The following is a 16,794-nucleotide window of genomic DNA, read 5'->3' as shown; positions in this document are numbered from 1 at the left end:
AGAAGTTTGGAAGAACTTGAGGGAGCAATCGGCCTTTAGGCCACTTTCTTGCGTCAATCACATAGGGCATACGGCGTTATAGAGGAGGTATTGCGGCATTAAGGGGGCTTGGAATAGCCGATTTCATGGTATTGAGATTTCGGAATCTTATTTGTTCAAGATCAAGCCACACATTGCAGCGTTCTTGAACCACTACTCCTCAGGCCCATCTGCACTCTCATCCATGACCACCGTCCGCCTCTTCTTTTTCTTCTTCTTGGCCTTGCCTTCTTCCTCACCCTCAGCTGTGCCTTCAACAACGCCTTCGTCTTGGCCCTCAGGCTTGACCTTCTTCTTTTTCTTTTTCTTGATAGGCGCTGCCTTTTCATCTTCCCCGACTTCTGCTTCTAATGTTGGCGTTTCAGCTGGCTCGTCTCCTTCAACAGCAACCCTCCTGACCTTTCTCTTCTTCTTCTTGACCGCGACCTCTTCTTTGACGTGCAGCCTCTCGCTCGCTCGCTGCATTTCAAGCCGTAATCGCTCAACTTCTTGAAGTGCTTTCTTCATTTCCGCGTCTTCTTGAGCCTTTCTTTCGATATCGAGCTGTGTAAGCTTGCGATTCGATGTACCTTCGTCATCAAGACTCAATGCCGCAAGACCAGAGCTGTCCACATCCAACAATGATTTCTTAGCCTTTCCTGGCTGTGGCCGCACAATGTCGTCTCTTGATGCGTCTGGTGCTGCAGGCCCAAGCGTTTCATCGCCCATGATATCGATCCTTCGCACCGGCTTGCGTGGACTCCGAGATCGTGGTAGATGCTCGGAAGATGATCCTTTACTGTCAAGGTTGAGTTCCATGATCGGAATCGAATCAATGTCCAACTCGTTGTTCTCTCTGTTGCCATCCCGGACAATTCTACTAAGTGGTGTGACTGCGCCGCTGCCTTTATCCGCTTCGGGGTCGATGTAGAACGGATCATCTTTGTAGCGTTCTTTCCTTTCTGCTTTCCGACGCGCAATGATATCAGCGTCCAGATACTCATCCTCAGCTGCGTTCTGGTATGATGTAGGTTCCTTATGCGGGGCATCAAGGCGATCTGCAGCCGGTGCAGCAACGACAGGAGCTTCCGCATACGCTGCTGGGGGCTCCGAGTAGGCTGCATAGACATCGTCTTCTTCTGTTTCAAAACCTTCCGCGTCAGCTGTGTAAAGTAGATGCTGTAGATTGGGGTTGATTGGTGTGTCAAGATCTAGGTCTTCGGGCAATGGAACCTTGCGTTGAGCACCAGGAGCAACCGGGTTCAGCTCAGCACCAGAGAATAATGCAGGTATAGCTTGTGTAAGTAACAAAGGTGGATCGGTAAACGTGTCCTGGTCTGCGCTAGCAGCAGTACCGGACGCGGCTTCTGCAGCGAGCCGCATGAGTTCAAGGTACTCAACCGCTCGTTCTTGGACTTCAAGACTAGGGTGCGTAGAGAGCGGCTCGAGGAAATGGATGATTCGGGCCATGAGAAGTGACATCAGCGTCTTGCGCTCTGGAGTCCATGATACCTGATCGTTTCCAGCCATACTAGAGAAGACCTTGGGTATCGCTTGCAGGTACACAGCGAGCGTTCTCGAAGATAGTTGAAGAGAAGAGGAGTGTAGCAGGGAGGTCATGACCGGCTCTGGGCGAGTAAGATAGTTGGCGTACTCTCCAACGAGCCAGCCAGCATATTCCAATACACCTTGACCGCCGTTGCCGGATGCTGGGAACATTTGGTCTCTCCGATCAACAAGCACGAGTGACTGTGCAGCATCTATGGCTTCCGACCGAACACTCTTGACACGTATAGCAACATTCTGTAGCTCGTGTCCAATGCCACCACCAACGTCATCTGAATGTTCCATTTCCTCTTCCTCTTCCATAACCGAGGCTACTTTTGTTGCCGGTGATACCCTGACAAGCTGAGTAAGGACGTCAATGTACCATTCGAAGTCAGTGATATTGCTGTAGGTGTCGCGTGAGCACATCTCCAGTATCCTCTTGATGACGCTGATTCGATAGTCGTCTGGCAGCGGCGGCGGTTGGTCGGATTTCTGTTCGTGCTGCGGCAGAGTCTCTTCTGTGTCTGAGTCGTCATCACCGTAAGGCGTTATGCCAGTAAGTCTGGCCCGGTCGCTATTGGGATCGCTTGCCGCTGTGGCGATCGGTGCATTCCGAAGTTGTCGCATCAATCGTCCCACAATTGCTGTAAGGTTATCTGGATTGACCATACCAACCACCAGATCCAAAGCACGCATTCGTATCGAGATGTCTGGATCATCGATGCATTCAAGAATAACATCTTGCTGCTGAGAAACCAAGTATGGATGTGATTTGACGATCTTTTCGAAGGCGAGTAATGCGACATATTTTACTGCAGATTGATGAGAAGCGGAACGTTGAACAACAGTGTACATTAGCTTACGGTTTGCATCTCCTTCTATTATCATCATGCCTCGTAGTTTGCCGACACATAGCTTTGCTACCTCCTCGCCTTCTACGGTACCTTCTACGGCTTCTAGGATGCCACCCTGAATGATACCACTGATACATTCGTAAAGTAATGACATAGCAGACGTCTCCCGTATAATCTTAGTTAACGGAGGTAGCAGTTTCTTGATGAGTCTAGGTTCTAACGGAGTCAATGTTGCAAACTAAGTTTGGTTAGTTCAAGCTCTTTTTAGTACTGTCTCAGCACTCACAAGTTTGATAAGCTTGATAGCCATCCAGTTATTCCCGCCCTCTACCAGGAGATCAAACAATCTTGGTGCAAGCGGTAGGAAGTCTTGTGGTCGCCTCCATCCCAGCTCGCAGACGACATTTACGATTGCCGCTGTCACGCTCGCATCTTCGTTATCGTCTAGCAAGCGCTCCTTGATCTTGGGCCATGCGGGTCGTAGTGTTTCCGGATACACAAGAGCCAAGCGGTACAACGTTACTACCGTCTTCTTCCGGACCATTGCGTGCGAATGCGTCAATCGCGGTATCAAGTCGGAAAGGACTGAGTTGGCCATGCTCGGGTTTATGACGTGTGGTATAGCGCCTAGCGGGAGCGCGATGTATTGTGGGCTCGAACTCATGATGTCCTTCTTCAGTTGGTTTTCCGCGAGCACTAGGACCTCTGTATCACGTCGAAAGCTTTGTACTGCGGCCAAATATCCAGTGCGCTTCTGCTTGAACTTGGAGCTTGACATGACCTCGAGGACGTTGAAGCTAGCCCAAGACATGTCGTGGCCGAACATCTCAAGGTATGTGAGCTTCATAAGTGCGGTGGCCTTGAGGTCCATATCGTTGGTCCGTATTTCCTTGCGACATTCTTTTATGCTCTCGGCAATGTATTCGCGCTCGTTGCCTTTATGATTTCGGAGGCCCCGAATGAGGTCGAAGAGGGATTTCTCGAACCTGCCAGATTGTCAGCCACCAATGCACGTGGTAGTGAGGAATCTAGTAAGAGCCATACATCCTGGGTATCGCTCAGGTAGCGTCGCGCAGTCGTGTGTCTAGGTATGGAAGCGCGCGTGGAGGGGTAGATGGGCGGCGTGAGGGTGAAGGTGGTGGGCCACTAGGCATCGTCATTGGGATGCGGTCGTCATGGAGCAGATGTTTAGCGACGCGAACTCGGGGTATAATGGCCCGTCTTCAGGAAAGCGAATGTTACGAGTGTCAGGAATGTTGACGTGCACTTGGTCGATTGCAGAGTGGAGACTACCGAACGCCCGCTAGTTTCGCCGGCGGAAGCTTGGGACAGCAGCATCCCCAACGGCTTACCTAACTCCACATGCTTCTCCAGACACATTGTCGCCATTGACACGCACTCCACACCCGTCCTCGACGCAAGCACTCGCCAAGATGACACAAGCCAACCTCCTCTCTCCACCCGCACAAATACCACCGCCAACCGCCCTTGCGCTCTCCCAAAAGGCTCCCCTCGTCCTCTCCACAACACCAACGTCGAACCTCCCATGGCCCCTCTCTCTCCTCTTCTCCCGTGAGACACCCGAAACATGGACCATCCACGAGAACCTCTTCCTCTCTACACTCCGCACTGGCGACGAGAATGCCGCTCTATCCATTTTGCAGCGGCTGGAAGCCCGATTCGGCGATCACAACGAGCGCATCATCACACTGCGCGGCATCTACAACGAGGCGACGTCCAAGTCGGACGCGGATCTAGAAAAAGTGTTCGAGGCGTATGAGAAGATACTTAGGGACGACCCCACCAACATGAGCATCAGGAAGAGGAGGGTGGCTGTGCTCAAGGCGCTGGGGAGGACAGGCGATGCGATTACAGCGGTGACGGTGCTCTTGCAGAACAGTCCAACGGATGCCGAGGCATGGGCTGAGGCGAGTGAGCTGTATGCGAGTCAAGCAGCTTGGGGGCAGGCCATATACTGCGCAGAAGAGGTTTTGCTCATCACGCCGAACGCATGGAGTGTAAGTACCACACTACCCAGATCACCTGGCATGTTACTAACCAACGCTTCAGGCACACGCACACATCGCGACACTATACTACCTCTCCACAGCCTCCAATAACCCACCCAACCTCAGTTCTCTAGCCCTCTCACTAAAGCACTTCTGCCGCTCCGTCGAGCTCAACGACGGCTACCTACGTGGCTACTACGGCCTCAAGCTCCTCACTTCAAAGCTCAATGACACCCTCTCCGATTCAGCACCCAAGCGCAACACACAAGAAGAAGACGACATCCCCATGCCCAATGCCCAAACCGTAAAGAAGCTAGAAGAGATTGCTACGAACAAGCTCGCGGAGATTATAAGACTATACAAGTCGGGAAAGAAGGGCTGGCAAGGCTATGACGAGGCGGAGATTATCGCTGCGCGGGAGCTGCTGGACAGAGACGGCAAGACTGAGCGGTAAAGACTCCATGTTCAACGAGTGACTGAAATCGTCACGTAACGGCGGCGTTTTGGGCGTCTTTGGTGTAGACACCTGGAGGCATATCTGGACAAGTGTCCAGCACAGTTGCTAGATACCATTCCAAGTGACTTATTAATCATCAATCATCAATCATCAATCATCAATCATCATAATGCAAGAACATGGGCAAAATCGTTTATACACAAGTCAAGGAGTTGGAGTGAAGATTCAAATGCAGATATTTGCACAGGGTATATATCCGTATTATTATTACAAGAGGATCCGATCCTCCCATAGCTGTTTCCCATCCCATCCCCATCCCCATGCCGTCCGTTCCGCTCCAGTGTCGACCAAAGCACAACACCGAACGCTTTGATGCAAAGATAAAAACAAAGATTGATAGATCATTCCCAATTTACCCCACGCCACAAATGCCCTAATGTGAATACATTTCTCGGTAAATGCAAGATAAACGGCCAAGGTAGCCAAGTCGAGAAGAAAGAAGGGGTAAGAAGAAAGTATGGGCGCGCCTAAAGTTGCAACATGTATGTTTTCCCTTATCAAACAACGCGATAGTACTCTCTTGGTAAACAAAAGAAGAAAACGCCGCCAGTAGATGCAAAAAAGAGAATACAAGAATTTCGGCCATGGGCCACTTAAATCGCTTCCATATATCTTGAAGAAAATTTGTGGGGGAATGAGAAAATATCGGGACTCGTTTCTTCTTTCTTTTCCCTTTGAACCATGAGATCCGTATTACGGCGTTTCTAAAGTAATGCGTCTGTTGTTACGATAAGAGAAAAGGTTTGCGTGTGCGTCTTATGAGCGTTGCGAATGTGCGTAACAACACCTAAATGTCGAGACCGCGAGTGAGATCTTCAAGGCCTGAGCTGTTGTTCTCCTTGCCCTTTGACTTGTTCTTGCGTGCTGCCATCTTGCCCCAGTCTTCATCGGCATCGTCTGTCTGGGGAGCGTTCATTTGCGGTCCTGGGCTACCCTTCTTGAGAATGCCCTTGATGGTGTTGGTCCGGTTCTGGTTTGCGCCGCCCGAGGCTTGTAGCGTCATGGACGTTCCGTTGGAGACGGCATCGGACTGGTTGACGACGGGACGGTACCTAGCGGACAGCCCAATGTTAGAACGCTCGGATGGTGCGATGGAGGGAGTGTACCCTGGATGTGGACCCATGAACGACATGGAGCGCTGCTGTTGTTGGTTCCCGTTGGTCGACATGAATGACATTGGTCGATTCTGCCCATTTGGTACGTTTAGGAAGCCTGCGCCGCCCATTGCGCTGCCCATAGTACTAGCCGCGTAACCGTTGTTGGGCATTGCCATCGACATCCTTGGGTCTTGCTGTTGGGGTTGCTGCTGCATCATCTGCAGCTGCATTTGCTGCATGGCGATCATCTGCTGCATTTGTTGCATCTGCTGCATGTACTCGTTGCCTTGCTGCATTGGGTATCCCATCTGACCCATGCCCATGCCCATACCCATTCCCTGCATCGGCATTTGCCCACTCATCATGGGATTCATCATGGGATTCATGCCGTTCATGCCGCCCATGCCATTCATCATGGGCGTTTGTGACATCCGTGTGGAGTTCTGGACTTGCCCGTTCACGTTCATTTGCTGGCCGAGGACACCAGTAAAAGGTCCACCCACGGGTTTCTTTGCTGAAGCGCCACCCATGTACTTTTGCTTGGTCATATCTCGCATCTGAATCTGGTCCACGAGCGAAGGCTGCGACATACCAGCATCTTGGTACATCATGCCAGGGCTCATGCCCATGTCACCAGCAACTGACCCGCCTACGACTGATCCAGGACCCCGCGCAAAACCATTGAACCCCATCGACTCGCGGTTTGTCGGCCGGACCAAGCCCCCTCCAATGAAAGAGGAGTTGTACGGATCCTGAGGCAAGTGTCTCGCAAAGGCCGGCAGATTCGCTTGGGAAACGCCGCGTTGGCTCATGGCACCCGCAGAGGCTGGACGATCGGGTATATACGAGGGCATGGAGTTTGTTGGCTGACTGGGAAACCTGTTGCGAGTCTGACTTGGAAAGCCGTGTTGGGCAAGAATACCCAACGGTACATCCTCATCTTCCCACTCTTCGGCCTTCATCGACGTTTCCGATGGGAAGCCCATATGATCTGCTCCCGGGTCTGTAGGAGCCCCAGGAGCTGTGGTGGAACGTCGCATGGCCTCCCGGGCAAAATGCATTTGCTGGTTCTTGCGCCTCATCAGTTCCTCTTCCTCTCGCCTTTTGATAGCATCCTCCTCATCCTCGTAGTCTTCGTCGTCAGAGCTTTCCTCTGGCGGTGGCTGATTCATCTGCCTCTTTTGGTACTCCCTAAATTCGGCTTGCGACATCACACGCCTTCCATCCGCTGTAGTGGCAGCCGCTGTAGCGTTGCTGTTGGAGGGTAGAGCCGCAGGCTTTTTCGCTGTTGGAACTTCTTGATTGGGGGCAGGCTTCGAAGGTGCGAACAGGTCATCTTCCTCAGCATCGTTGTAGGGTGAGGCAGTCGGTGCGAGAGAAGCTTTTGGTGTTGTATTCGTGGTGGTGCTCGTAGCTGTGGCCGATCGAGAGGAATAGGGGGTCTGGTAGGAGTTGGCAGACGACGAAGAGGTGGAGTTGGGTTGTTGTTCTGGAGAGCTTTCCCGGTACGACTTTCTATCTGTGTATGATTTGCGTACGAATTGAGCATCGGCATCTTCGAAAGTAGACGATGGATGGAAGGTAGGGCTTTCCGAAGCGACCGGCGCATATGAGGAGTACTTGTGTGGAGGAGGGGCGGGGGCGGCGAGTCATTATCCGACTTTGGAGAAGCCATTAGGTTGTCAGTTGAGTTGCGGCTGTCCCAACTCTTCAACGGCGCTTCGATGCCAGAGGGTGGTGGTATCTTAATAGGTTCTGCCTGGAACGTGCGCTTTTCCGAAAGGAGTGAGCGTCCCGCAGTCTCCCGTGGTATTTCGGGAGATTCCTTGCGGCTTAAATGGCTAAACATGTCGTCTTCAAAGCCGCCGAAGTTCAGGTCTCCTTCGAGTTTCGGCGGAACTGCTGTGCTCGCGTAGCTCGAGGTGGTCATAGCCCGATTTCTGCCGCTCCACCCTGACCCTGACAGATCCTTGTATGATGACACGCCGGAGCTTGACTTGGGTAGTGAGGGCAAGTTCTTACGGAGGGCGCCTACCGAAGACGGGGCAGGGGAGCTGTTGTGTTGAGAGACGGTCGGTCGAGGTATGTTAGTGAAGAGGTTGTCGTCGGAGCTGGTGTCCGTGGAAGAAGGAAGTGTAGAGGTCGAGCCATGCTGGCCATTGGCGTAGGGTCTCGAATTGGAAAATTGAGTCCCACTGCTGGACTTGCTGTCGCTAATTAAAGGGTCAGTCCGGCCGACGCTATGACTAGCGGATACGAAGCTTACCGTTTTGAAGATCCTGGAGACTCATCGTCTACGGACTGGTTGCGGTTCTTGCTGCCAGCATTGCTAAAGCCACTGAAACGAGGAAACTTGGACGACCTCTCTTTTTCCTGTGTCTTGCGCTGCTCTTTTGCTTTTTCTACCTCCGTCTTGCTCAGCACCCGGAAACCACCAGAATCAGAGGGCGCCGTTATAGTCTCAGGACTTGTTGCGATATCGACTTCCTCGAATGCATTGCCCTGAGACTTACGGCGGGCGGTGAATATCCCTAGGCCTGGCTTGCCCATGTTGCTGATATTGTTATTTTTTTGTCCAAGTAGAAACAGCGACCAATGCCTCGAGCGGCCTATCTTGATGTTATGGACAATATCATGTACCCCAAAACGTGCGATGCGCGGCGGTCGTGGTCGGGGAAGGAGCGATGCGCGGCGGTCACGAATAAGCCAAACGGGTGATGGGCAGAGAACGAATGGATGGGACAATCTATGTGTCAGGAATTAGCTCTGCTCTGTGTGCAAATGGCGGTGCAGCGTGCTGGCGGCGCTGTGTCGAGAGATTATGTGAGCGGGCGCGGCGAGTGGTGGTGGGAAAGCTGAGTCGGAAGTGTCGTCGACGGGCAACTTCGTATTACCGCGTTTCAACGTCAGGGCCGTGTCGATCTAGCCGCGTATTGATATTATTATGCGCTTCGAGGGATTCTCTGCCGATACAGAGGTGGCAGGAAATCTTGTCGTGGCAACTTCCGCCTTTGCCTTTCCCAGCGCATCGCCTGGACCGCTTGTCGGTGTCGAGTGCGGCGTCGTTGAATCCTTCCGAGGCCCGGGATGGGGGTGGGTTGGGTGTGCGACTTACTAGACACGAGGCGGGTAGCAGCAGCAGCACCTGTTCAACGAACGACAATGTCTAATTGCAGACAGCGGAGACAGCGATGATGTCGTTTGTGTGCACGCGCGGACAAAACGGCTGGACGATGAACGAGTATAAGGGCGCGCACGGATGGCACAAAGCCATAGTAAGGAGTGCGCCGTCCGATCATCCTTCACTCAACTGCCCTCTTCGCTCGGCCGGGCCTGCATCTACCTAGGTACCGAACCAATGGCATCCTCCCGCAGTGGGTATAGCGCCCAATAGAACGGCCATGAACTGCCTTGTTGGGTTTTGCCATGTATATTCTAGTCTTGACAGCCATGCAAGTTTGCCAATGGCGCAATCAACTCTGGTGCGACTTATGCTGTCTTGCACATCGCTGCCACAATTCCGTGCAGCTTCAGACATGTGCCCTACACGTTGAACCCACGGCCGCAAACTACTGGTCGAGGGTGCTGGTACCGTAGTGTAGCCTCCTAGTCCGACCATGATCCATGTCCGGGACCCTCCTGCCAAAATTAGACGGCTAGACTAAGAGAACTCCTCAACGATGGTCTCTCCAGGGACGCACGCTCTCTCTTCGCTACCTGATAACAACAGCTGATCGACGGTATTGACGCGCAGCCCGTTCGACGTCATCGTCACCTTTCCACTTGCTCCTCGCTGCGCCTGGTGTTTCGGCCTTGGAACACAAGAGACCCTTCGTATTACACTGCTCCACAGCATAACAGACTCTCACGGTCCATGCCCGCGGTCGGCGCGATACCGTCAAGCCAAAATTATGGGTAGCCCGTATCTGCCTAGCGGCTCTGCTCAGTAGACACCATGGAAGCTTGAATGGCTACGAGTCGAGCCACACCAGGGCAGTCGTTGCTTGTGATTTCTGCAGGCCAGGGTACGTGATTCTCCATTCAGCCTGCAGACTCCGAGATGACACTTCTGCGAGACGCCTCGCCGCGCGGGCACTTCTCTTGCTCGTGCCTAACATGCAGCTGCCTGCATATTCGCTACCCAGTGCGAAAACATCGCCCACGCCCGGTGCACTTGTCGTAACCCCTGCTGGGTTCCCGTCTTAATAACGTCTAGCTAAGAGAAGAAAGCCTGTTTAGACTTCAAAGTCGCTTAGCTGATATGTTGTTGGGCGCATACATTGCTTGGGATGATTTTGCTCCCAGATCGATTTCAGGAGGCTGCCAATGTTGCCATCATGAAAGCACAGACGCTGCCCCCGGGCAGGCCGCTACTAGGTATTTCTCCTTATGGCTACACGCATGCAAGCCAATACCAACCTCGCAGATCTGAAGCAGAGCATCAACCCGTGAACTGTGACTCTTCTCGACCGCTGACTGGGGGACGTCATGATTACCTGTACATCGTGATCGTTTCGCAAGGCAAAGTACTCCGACCTGCTTCCGGCACCTGTGACGCGCTTTGTCAAGAGTGGTTTCTTGTTCTACAATTTGCTGCGCTTCTGCGGCTGCATGAGCTGAACGCGGCTCGCCAGCCTCCCGGGCGCTCACTGTTGGCTGCACCCTAAACTTGTCTTCGATCCAGCGCTGCAGCTTTACTGCGGGACATGACACCGTCTCTGTTAGCGCTCCCGCCCCTCATTAATTCCAACCTCTCGTCTGCTTCAATCCTAACGTTCTGTTCACCCCGCCTGCAAACGCGTAATCGTGTACGGGAGATCTGGGGTTGGCCAGCTAGCTTCCCTCTACGTGCGTCTCAACACATGGCAGGCGTTCGATCGATCTACGCTCGGCTCTCAGTGTCAGCTCGGCTCCTGGAGATCAGCCGAACCAAGTTGGTTGGCATTCGCTTACATTGCCAGACTTTCCAGCTCATGGTAGTGCTTTTCAGTCGGTGTACAGAGTATTCATTGTTCCGTCCTTTGCGTCTGGACTTACATGGTCAGTCGCAATCAGGGCCAGTCGGCTTTTCAATCTCGCTTCATCCACTTCGTTATCACAACTCCCGGTCTTAAAATCCTCAATATCAAGGCGCAGCAGCAGGACTTTGTGAGGTCGAAAGAAGGAATTTCGGCGAGACCGTTGCAGGAGCAGCATTCTCGATATTCTCCTACTATGGGCGCGTCATGTTTGCAGCGAGCTTCCACCACTTTGCTTCTTTGTTGCCGGCTATAGCATCTTTGCTTTGTTTCCGGTCTCTAGCCCGTCACGAGCCACTTGAAACCATGTAGAAATAGGGATACGAAGCCCATGCAAGACGTGTTTCTTCGTCCGGTCGTGATGCTCGAAAACGTCGTATGTCCGAGCTTGGATCATTATCCCGTTTGGTAAGTGCTTATGACTGCTACCGGCAGCATGTTGGGAAACGGACAGCGTCATTTTGCATTCTGCTCTGGTGGGCTGACACACCGCGCCCGTGTCGATACCGCATTGATCACGTCGGCGGTCCGGTGGTATTGGCGCAGGGTAATGCTAGGATCTTAGGCGCCGTTATGTTGATCGGGATCAACAGGTAGGCTCCAGTTTTTCGAAGACGCGAAAGCAATATTCGTCGGAGAAGAGTACGGGAAGCATTGGGAAGCAACATGTTGGTAGATAGTGTGTGCCAAGGAAATGGTACGCTACAACTGCGTGTAGCTTTCTAGATATTTTCGAAAAGGCGACCGCGGACTCACCGAGGCGCGTTGACGCCCAATAGGGGTCCAATGACGCAACTGAACAGACGGGAAGAACGCTTACTCCAACCCCAACATTTCCTTTCAGCACAGCTCCTACGCCTCTCGCCTGGAATTGCTTCTCCTCGTCTGCTAGCCGAACCTCCACTTTACCGAGCTACTCCACGACTCTTCCCCTACATCGGCGGCAGTACCAACAACCAGATATCAGCAGACCCGTACGGAAAAACAAAGCCAACCCAACCCCCGCGTGACGTGCCGATCAACTTCCTCCATCTTCCGCGCGAACTCCGGGATCAAGTGTATCGCTCTCTTTGGGGGCATACCCCCTACGGCAGGGAGCTCTATAATGCTGGCGACTGTGTCGACGTATGGCATACCAAGGACGCCTACAAATACAGCCAGACAAAGAAGAATTTTGCATTGCCTTTTTGGCTTTTGACGTGCAAGCAGGTTCTTCATGAAGGCATCGAAGAGATCAATTCGGAAGCTTCTAGGTGATAATTTCTGAATCTTCTTCACAACTTGCATGCAAGTCGGGACTGTTTTGCTTCGCTGAGGCATGTCATGCCGACATTGTTCTTCAAGAATTTGTCGACCATTGGACACCCTCTGGTCCGGGATCGACATCGATCTACTACGCACCCGTTCCAGAGGACATTGCTGCATTTGTGCAGATACAGCAGTACCTGGAGAGGACAGGCAAGGCGAAGGATATATCGATATGGTTCACAGTCTCTGATACAACCTACGATGAAGAGGTGGATTTTTCTCAGCTTGATGGAGCTATAATCGTCGACAGCAAGCTCACGGAATTTTCAGCTACCTTGTATCAATATCGGCCCAGTGAGACTTTTAAGATGTCTTTTGCTAGCGAGGTAAAGAAATTGGGCACGCCGATGATGGGCGCTGTTACGGAACCGGTCCTGTTCGAAGGTGGATAAGAGACGACGTTCACTGTTCATCGTCTCCCTAGCTCCATCTACTCAAGCACTCTCGACACTAGGACTCAGGCTGTAAAGCCAATCAATCATCCAGAAGTGCCGTCCAAACAAGGATGGATGGCTTGCATCAGTGGGGTCACTTTCAGCTGCACGTTCTCATCAACATGTGGTATATGAACTGCCGCTAAAGCATTGCAGGATGGAATAGGTATCATCTGGTAGTTCCAACTCCCCACCCCATGAGATCATAGTACAAAAGATTTGCAATACTTCCCCTCTCCATACAATCTGGAAAATGTGTATATATTACACCTATGCATGGATCGCTAACTGCCGGACTTGGGTGTATTAATATCGTTCACGGGTTTTATTGGTTGAAGAGAAGGCCCCATCTGAAGGGAGAGGGCATTGAACTTCAAGCGCTATTCATAACGCGAGTAAATTCAACATATCAACTCGGTTAAGAAAAGTCTATTCGACGCTGACACGCATTACTAACAAAGATGCGTAACCTCGTTATCACTATTTTCAGCATCCTCGCAACGCAAACCCACGCAGCATGCACTCGTGAAGCGCTCAAAGCCGTGACTGATGAGCTTCTCGCCGCTCAAACTGCAGGACAGACAAGCTTCAATTCCCTGTCAAGCACTGTGGCCTACACGGAAAATCGCAAGAGCGTCGACATCAAGAAGGGCATCCTCTCCAAGCCCATGAAAATCGACCACGTTCGATTTCAACTTGACACCACCCAGTGCGCCGCCTTTAGTGAATTCATCGTCACCAATACCGCCGCACCATACGTAATCGCAACGCAACTGCGCCTCGACAACTCCACCAAAGTGTCGCAGATCGACACTATCTGGACGAGCAAAGGAGACTGGTTGTTCAACGTTACAGGAACATACTACTGGGCCACGCACGAAAAGTGGGACGCTATCCCTGCCGCAAAGCGAGACTCGCGTGCTGTCATCAAAGCAGCAGGGGACGCTTACGCCGACTTGTTCAACAACCAAAGCGTCAAAGTACCGTGGGGTTCCCCATGTGCTCGTCTTGAGGGCGGCGCGTACACGGGTAAAGGCGAAGCGACTGATAGGTGCGACGTTGGTGTTCCAAGTGGTGTGCCACTGGTAAACAGACAGTATGTTATTGATGAAGAGTATGGGACTGTGGATATCATCATGGATTTTGGAGGGATTCAGGGACAGGTTGGAGCTGATGGTTTGCCGGATAGTCATGAGTTCAGAGTTGAGGGTGGGAAGTTGAGATATGTGCATACGCTATCGAGTTGTGGAGGAAAGGCATGTATGTAGATACTATGTTTCACGCGCAGTTGCATGTTTGTGAAAAGAATGTGACGGCTTGAAGTTGTGAAGCAAAGATATTATGTTGATCTAGAGCTTGTTCTTCCGAGAGATGGTCGTTGTGTTATAGGGTTTAGCTAGGTACTAGGATTTGGTAGAAATAGTCGTACGTCTAATGTACGTCTCAATTCCTAATCACGCTTACTGAATTTCACCATCGTCATCCTCCTCCCTGTACCCAGAGTCTCGAGTCCCATACCACATGTTCACATCGCCATTGGCCTGATACCGTGCCTCCGAACAACCTCTTGCATCCAAGTAATCCACCCACTCATCATTCTCCACAGCCAGTGCTTTCGGTATCCTCTTCAAGATGCCAGAACTATTCCCATCGAACCCAACGAGAACTGACCTCTCTGCTTGAGGTATCTCGGTATCTTCACCCGTTACGTGGAGATCAATGGATCCGTTGATGGGTAAAGCGTGTGATGCGTCTGTCATGATGACATCTCCGGATCCATTGACAGAGAAGGCATCATGTACAATGCCGTTTCGGCAGACAAGACTCTTGTCAACAAGAACAGGATCGATGTAATTGCATAGACGCCAGGTTTTGCATTTCGACGTATGCGTGAAAGCCCAGACCAAGATCTCCGGCTGAGTTTGTATCGCGAGCTCGCAGACGCCTGCCAATCTTCCGACTTCTGTACCGCGGATAGCAAGAGGCCATATAGAGCTGTTGTTTTCACCTTCGCGTTGATTCGATGGTTCGCAGTAGGATGGCTCATCCCACTAGTTGAGCCAATGATCCCTCTGGCGCCTCAGTGTTGGGTTCGTAGAAGCATTGTAGGCATCCCAGCACTTAGCGTTTTGCTCCATCTGCGATAGTTGAATGACATCCGGGGGTATGCTGTATAACACGAGGCTGTCGCCATAAGTCACGACGATGCGGACACCCTGGGACAAGTCCGCGGCCGCACTATACAGTCTTGGCACCATGTTCTGTTCTGGCGGGACGAGTGTGATCTTGCGAAGGAGATTCGTGGGTCCACCAAGCGGCGCGTCACAGCTTAGCTTCAGTAGGCCAGTGGAGGGATCGATGAATAGAATGTGATATCCGTCGCTCAAAGGGATAGCACGATAGTGATCGCAGCTGGGTGAGCCTGGACGGTGTGACGTAGATTCAAACCCGAAAGAACCCCAGAAAGCGCTCATAGTGGGCCGACCGAAAAGCTTGCGGCTAATGGCAGGTCTGTCTTCTGGATGAGCTGCACTGGAGATTAAACGGAGTTTCTTGGCCGACTCGAAACCTGGTCGTGGCGAAAGGAAGTACAAATGGTCGCCTGCTGGATGTTAGTCGAATAATAGATGCAAGAAATGTATACTAACTTGGCGCTGTGAGCGGAAACTAACGGCTCAGACTTTGGCCCGTGAGCGCATCTATCCAGTGTAACTCAATGCCCGCGGAACAACCGAAAGCGACGCAGCGACGTTGTGGGCAGATAGAAACACTGCGTGGTGGATCATCTTCAGCGCACAGGTGGCGGTAGATTGTTGTCGTTCCACTTTCAACTGGGACGCTGTGAACGCATGAGTGGGGAATACAATTCGCCTGTGTTGACCGCCTTCGTGAAGGCCCGGATAAGTTGAGGGTCCATGTATAGTTGATGAAGTGTTGATCGTACGTCCGACAATCATTGGTGTTCTGGAGGTTGATGTGCTCGTTGTTCGATCGTACGCTAATCGTGTCGGAGCTTGCAGGATCTCGCTCCTGAACGAACAGACGATGTGTCCGAGCCATGCTGCGTCCTTGGAAATTAGTACCAGTTTCATAGTCGTTGACACAGCTGGTCTGTATGGATGCCGATGTGGTCCCCCTCTCTGGTCCATCAATGTCAACGTGAACCTCAACAGGACCGTTGCCTCTAACTGTGCGACCATATTGAAGCTCGCAAACCAGGCCCATGCGTCCTTCGAGAAGGGCCACAATCGTGTGTCGACCAGAGGAGACGTCCATCTTCATTTCGAGGGCCCTTCTTGGGCACACGACGCTTGTGATAGGGACTGGAACGCCCCTCTCTAGAACGTAGATGTAGATCAGGGTTTCTCGTGCTACGCACAAAAAGCGGCCACAGAGGCTTGTGGCAAATATCAAACCATTTGCATATCCGTCGGCTAGCTCAGCAAAGTCAATGTCGGAGCTTTCCATGATGGCGGCTCTAGTGTCCAGTCCGTTTCCAGTCCACCCAGACGATAAAGCACACTGCCGAGAAAGGTGCCTACTGAGTGACCATTCCTCACTTTGCGAAACAGTGGTTATAATGGGACCAGAAGAAGTACCGCGTGTTCTACAGTTGGTGTTTTCGGTGCCACTCAGCCAGCCACCTCTGCCTATCATCGTACGCAGCAGTTTCCTGTCAAGACTTGCTTGCATCCAGTGTCGACAGGTATGACGCACGGCATTGAAGTCCTTTGGGCTGAGGTAATCGTATACGTGCTGAAGTATCTCGACTGGAAGGTGATACGATTTCGGAAATATCGGTGGTGCTGCGACGCTCAGAGCGAGATACCAGGCAAGATTTGTCAGTCTCAATGCATTACATGCAGCTGTATCCAAGTATGGTAAGAGAAGTGTGGCAAAAGTGCACACAGGAGAGGTGGCGGGGTGTCTGATAGGATGGAGACTACTACTGCACATGACATGACTTTGTGCGCCAGTAAAGATGGAGGAA

The 16,794-nt window shown here is 52.0% G+C and overlaps 5 protein-coding genes across 5 annotated transcripts; 2 read left to right on the top strand and 3 right to left on the bottom strand.

Annotated features, from left to right (window-relative positions):
* Nucleotides 1-192: 192 nt before the first annotated feature.
* On the bottom strand, nucleotides 193-3,291 carry ALTATR162_LOCUS10675 (uncharacterized protein; the record flags this gene model as incomplete). The annotated part of the gene is made up of 3 exons (XM_043318313.1): nucleotides 193-2,378; nucleotides 2,430-2,658; nucleotides 2,707-3,291. 3 exons carry the CDS (start codon nucleotides 3,289-3,291, stop codon nucleotides 193-195), a joined length of 3,000 nt encoding a protein of 999 aa, XP_043174248.1.
* Nucleotides 3,292-3,853: 562 nt separating this feature from the next.
* ALTATR162_LOCUS10674 (uncharacterized protein) lies at nucleotides 3,854-4,883 on the top strand (the record flags this gene model as incomplete). The annotated part of the gene is made up of 2 exons (XM_043318312.1): nucleotides 3,854-4,438; nucleotides 4,491-4,883. 2 exons carry the CDS (start codon nucleotides 3,854-3,856, stop codon nucleotides 4,881-4,883), a joined length of 978 nt encoding a protein of 325 aa, XP_043174247.1.
* An 850-nt stretch (nucleotides 4,884-5,733) lies between these two features.
* ALTATR162_LOCUS10673 (uncharacterized protein) lies at nucleotides 5,734-8,593 on the bottom strand (the record flags this gene model as incomplete). Its single annotated transcript, XM_043318311.1, has 3 exons — nucleotides 5,734-7,598; nucleotides 7,664-8,256; nucleotides 8,310-8,593. 3 exons carry the CDS (start codon nucleotides 8,591-8,593, stop codon nucleotides 5,734-5,736), a joined length of 2,742 nt encoding a protein of 913 aa, XP_043174246.1.
* A 4,671-nt stretch (nucleotides 8,594-13,264) lies between these two features.
* On the top strand, nucleotides 13,265-14,071 carry ALTATR162_LOCUS10672 (uncharacterized protein; the record flags this gene model as incomplete). Its single annotated transcript, XM_043318310.1, has 1 exon — nucleotides 13,265-14,071. The coding sequence occupies one exon, from the start codon at nucleotides 13,265-13,267 to the stop codon at nucleotides 14,069-14,071; it is 807 nt and encodes a 268-aa protein (XP_043174245.1).
* A 192-nt stretch (nucleotides 14,072-14,263) lies between these two features.
* ALTATR162_LOCUS10671 (uncharacterized protein) lies at nucleotides 14,264-16,271 on the bottom strand (the record flags this gene model as incomplete). The annotated part of the gene is made up of 4 exons (XM_043318309.1): nucleotides 14,264-14,798; nucleotides 14,856-15,405; nucleotides 15,452-15,470; nucleotides 15,801-16,271. The coding sequence occupies 4 exons, from the start codon at nucleotides 16,269-16,271 to the stop codon at nucleotides 14,264-14,266; spliced, it is 1,575 nt and encodes a 524-aa protein (XP_043174244.1).
* Nucleotides 16,272-16,794: the final 523 nt, after the last annotated feature.

Source organism: Alternaria atra (assembly GCF_907166805.1).
Source record: "Alternaria atra isolate CS162 genome assembly, contig: 34, whole genome shotgun sequence".
Taxonomy (NCBI): domain Eukaryota; kingdom Fungi; phylum Ascomycota; class Dothideomycetes; order Pleosporales; family Pleosporaceae; genus Alternaria; species Alternaria atra.
The sequence above is the reverse complement of the archived record's forward strand: the minus strand, read 5'-3'. Positions and strand labels throughout refer to the sequence as shown.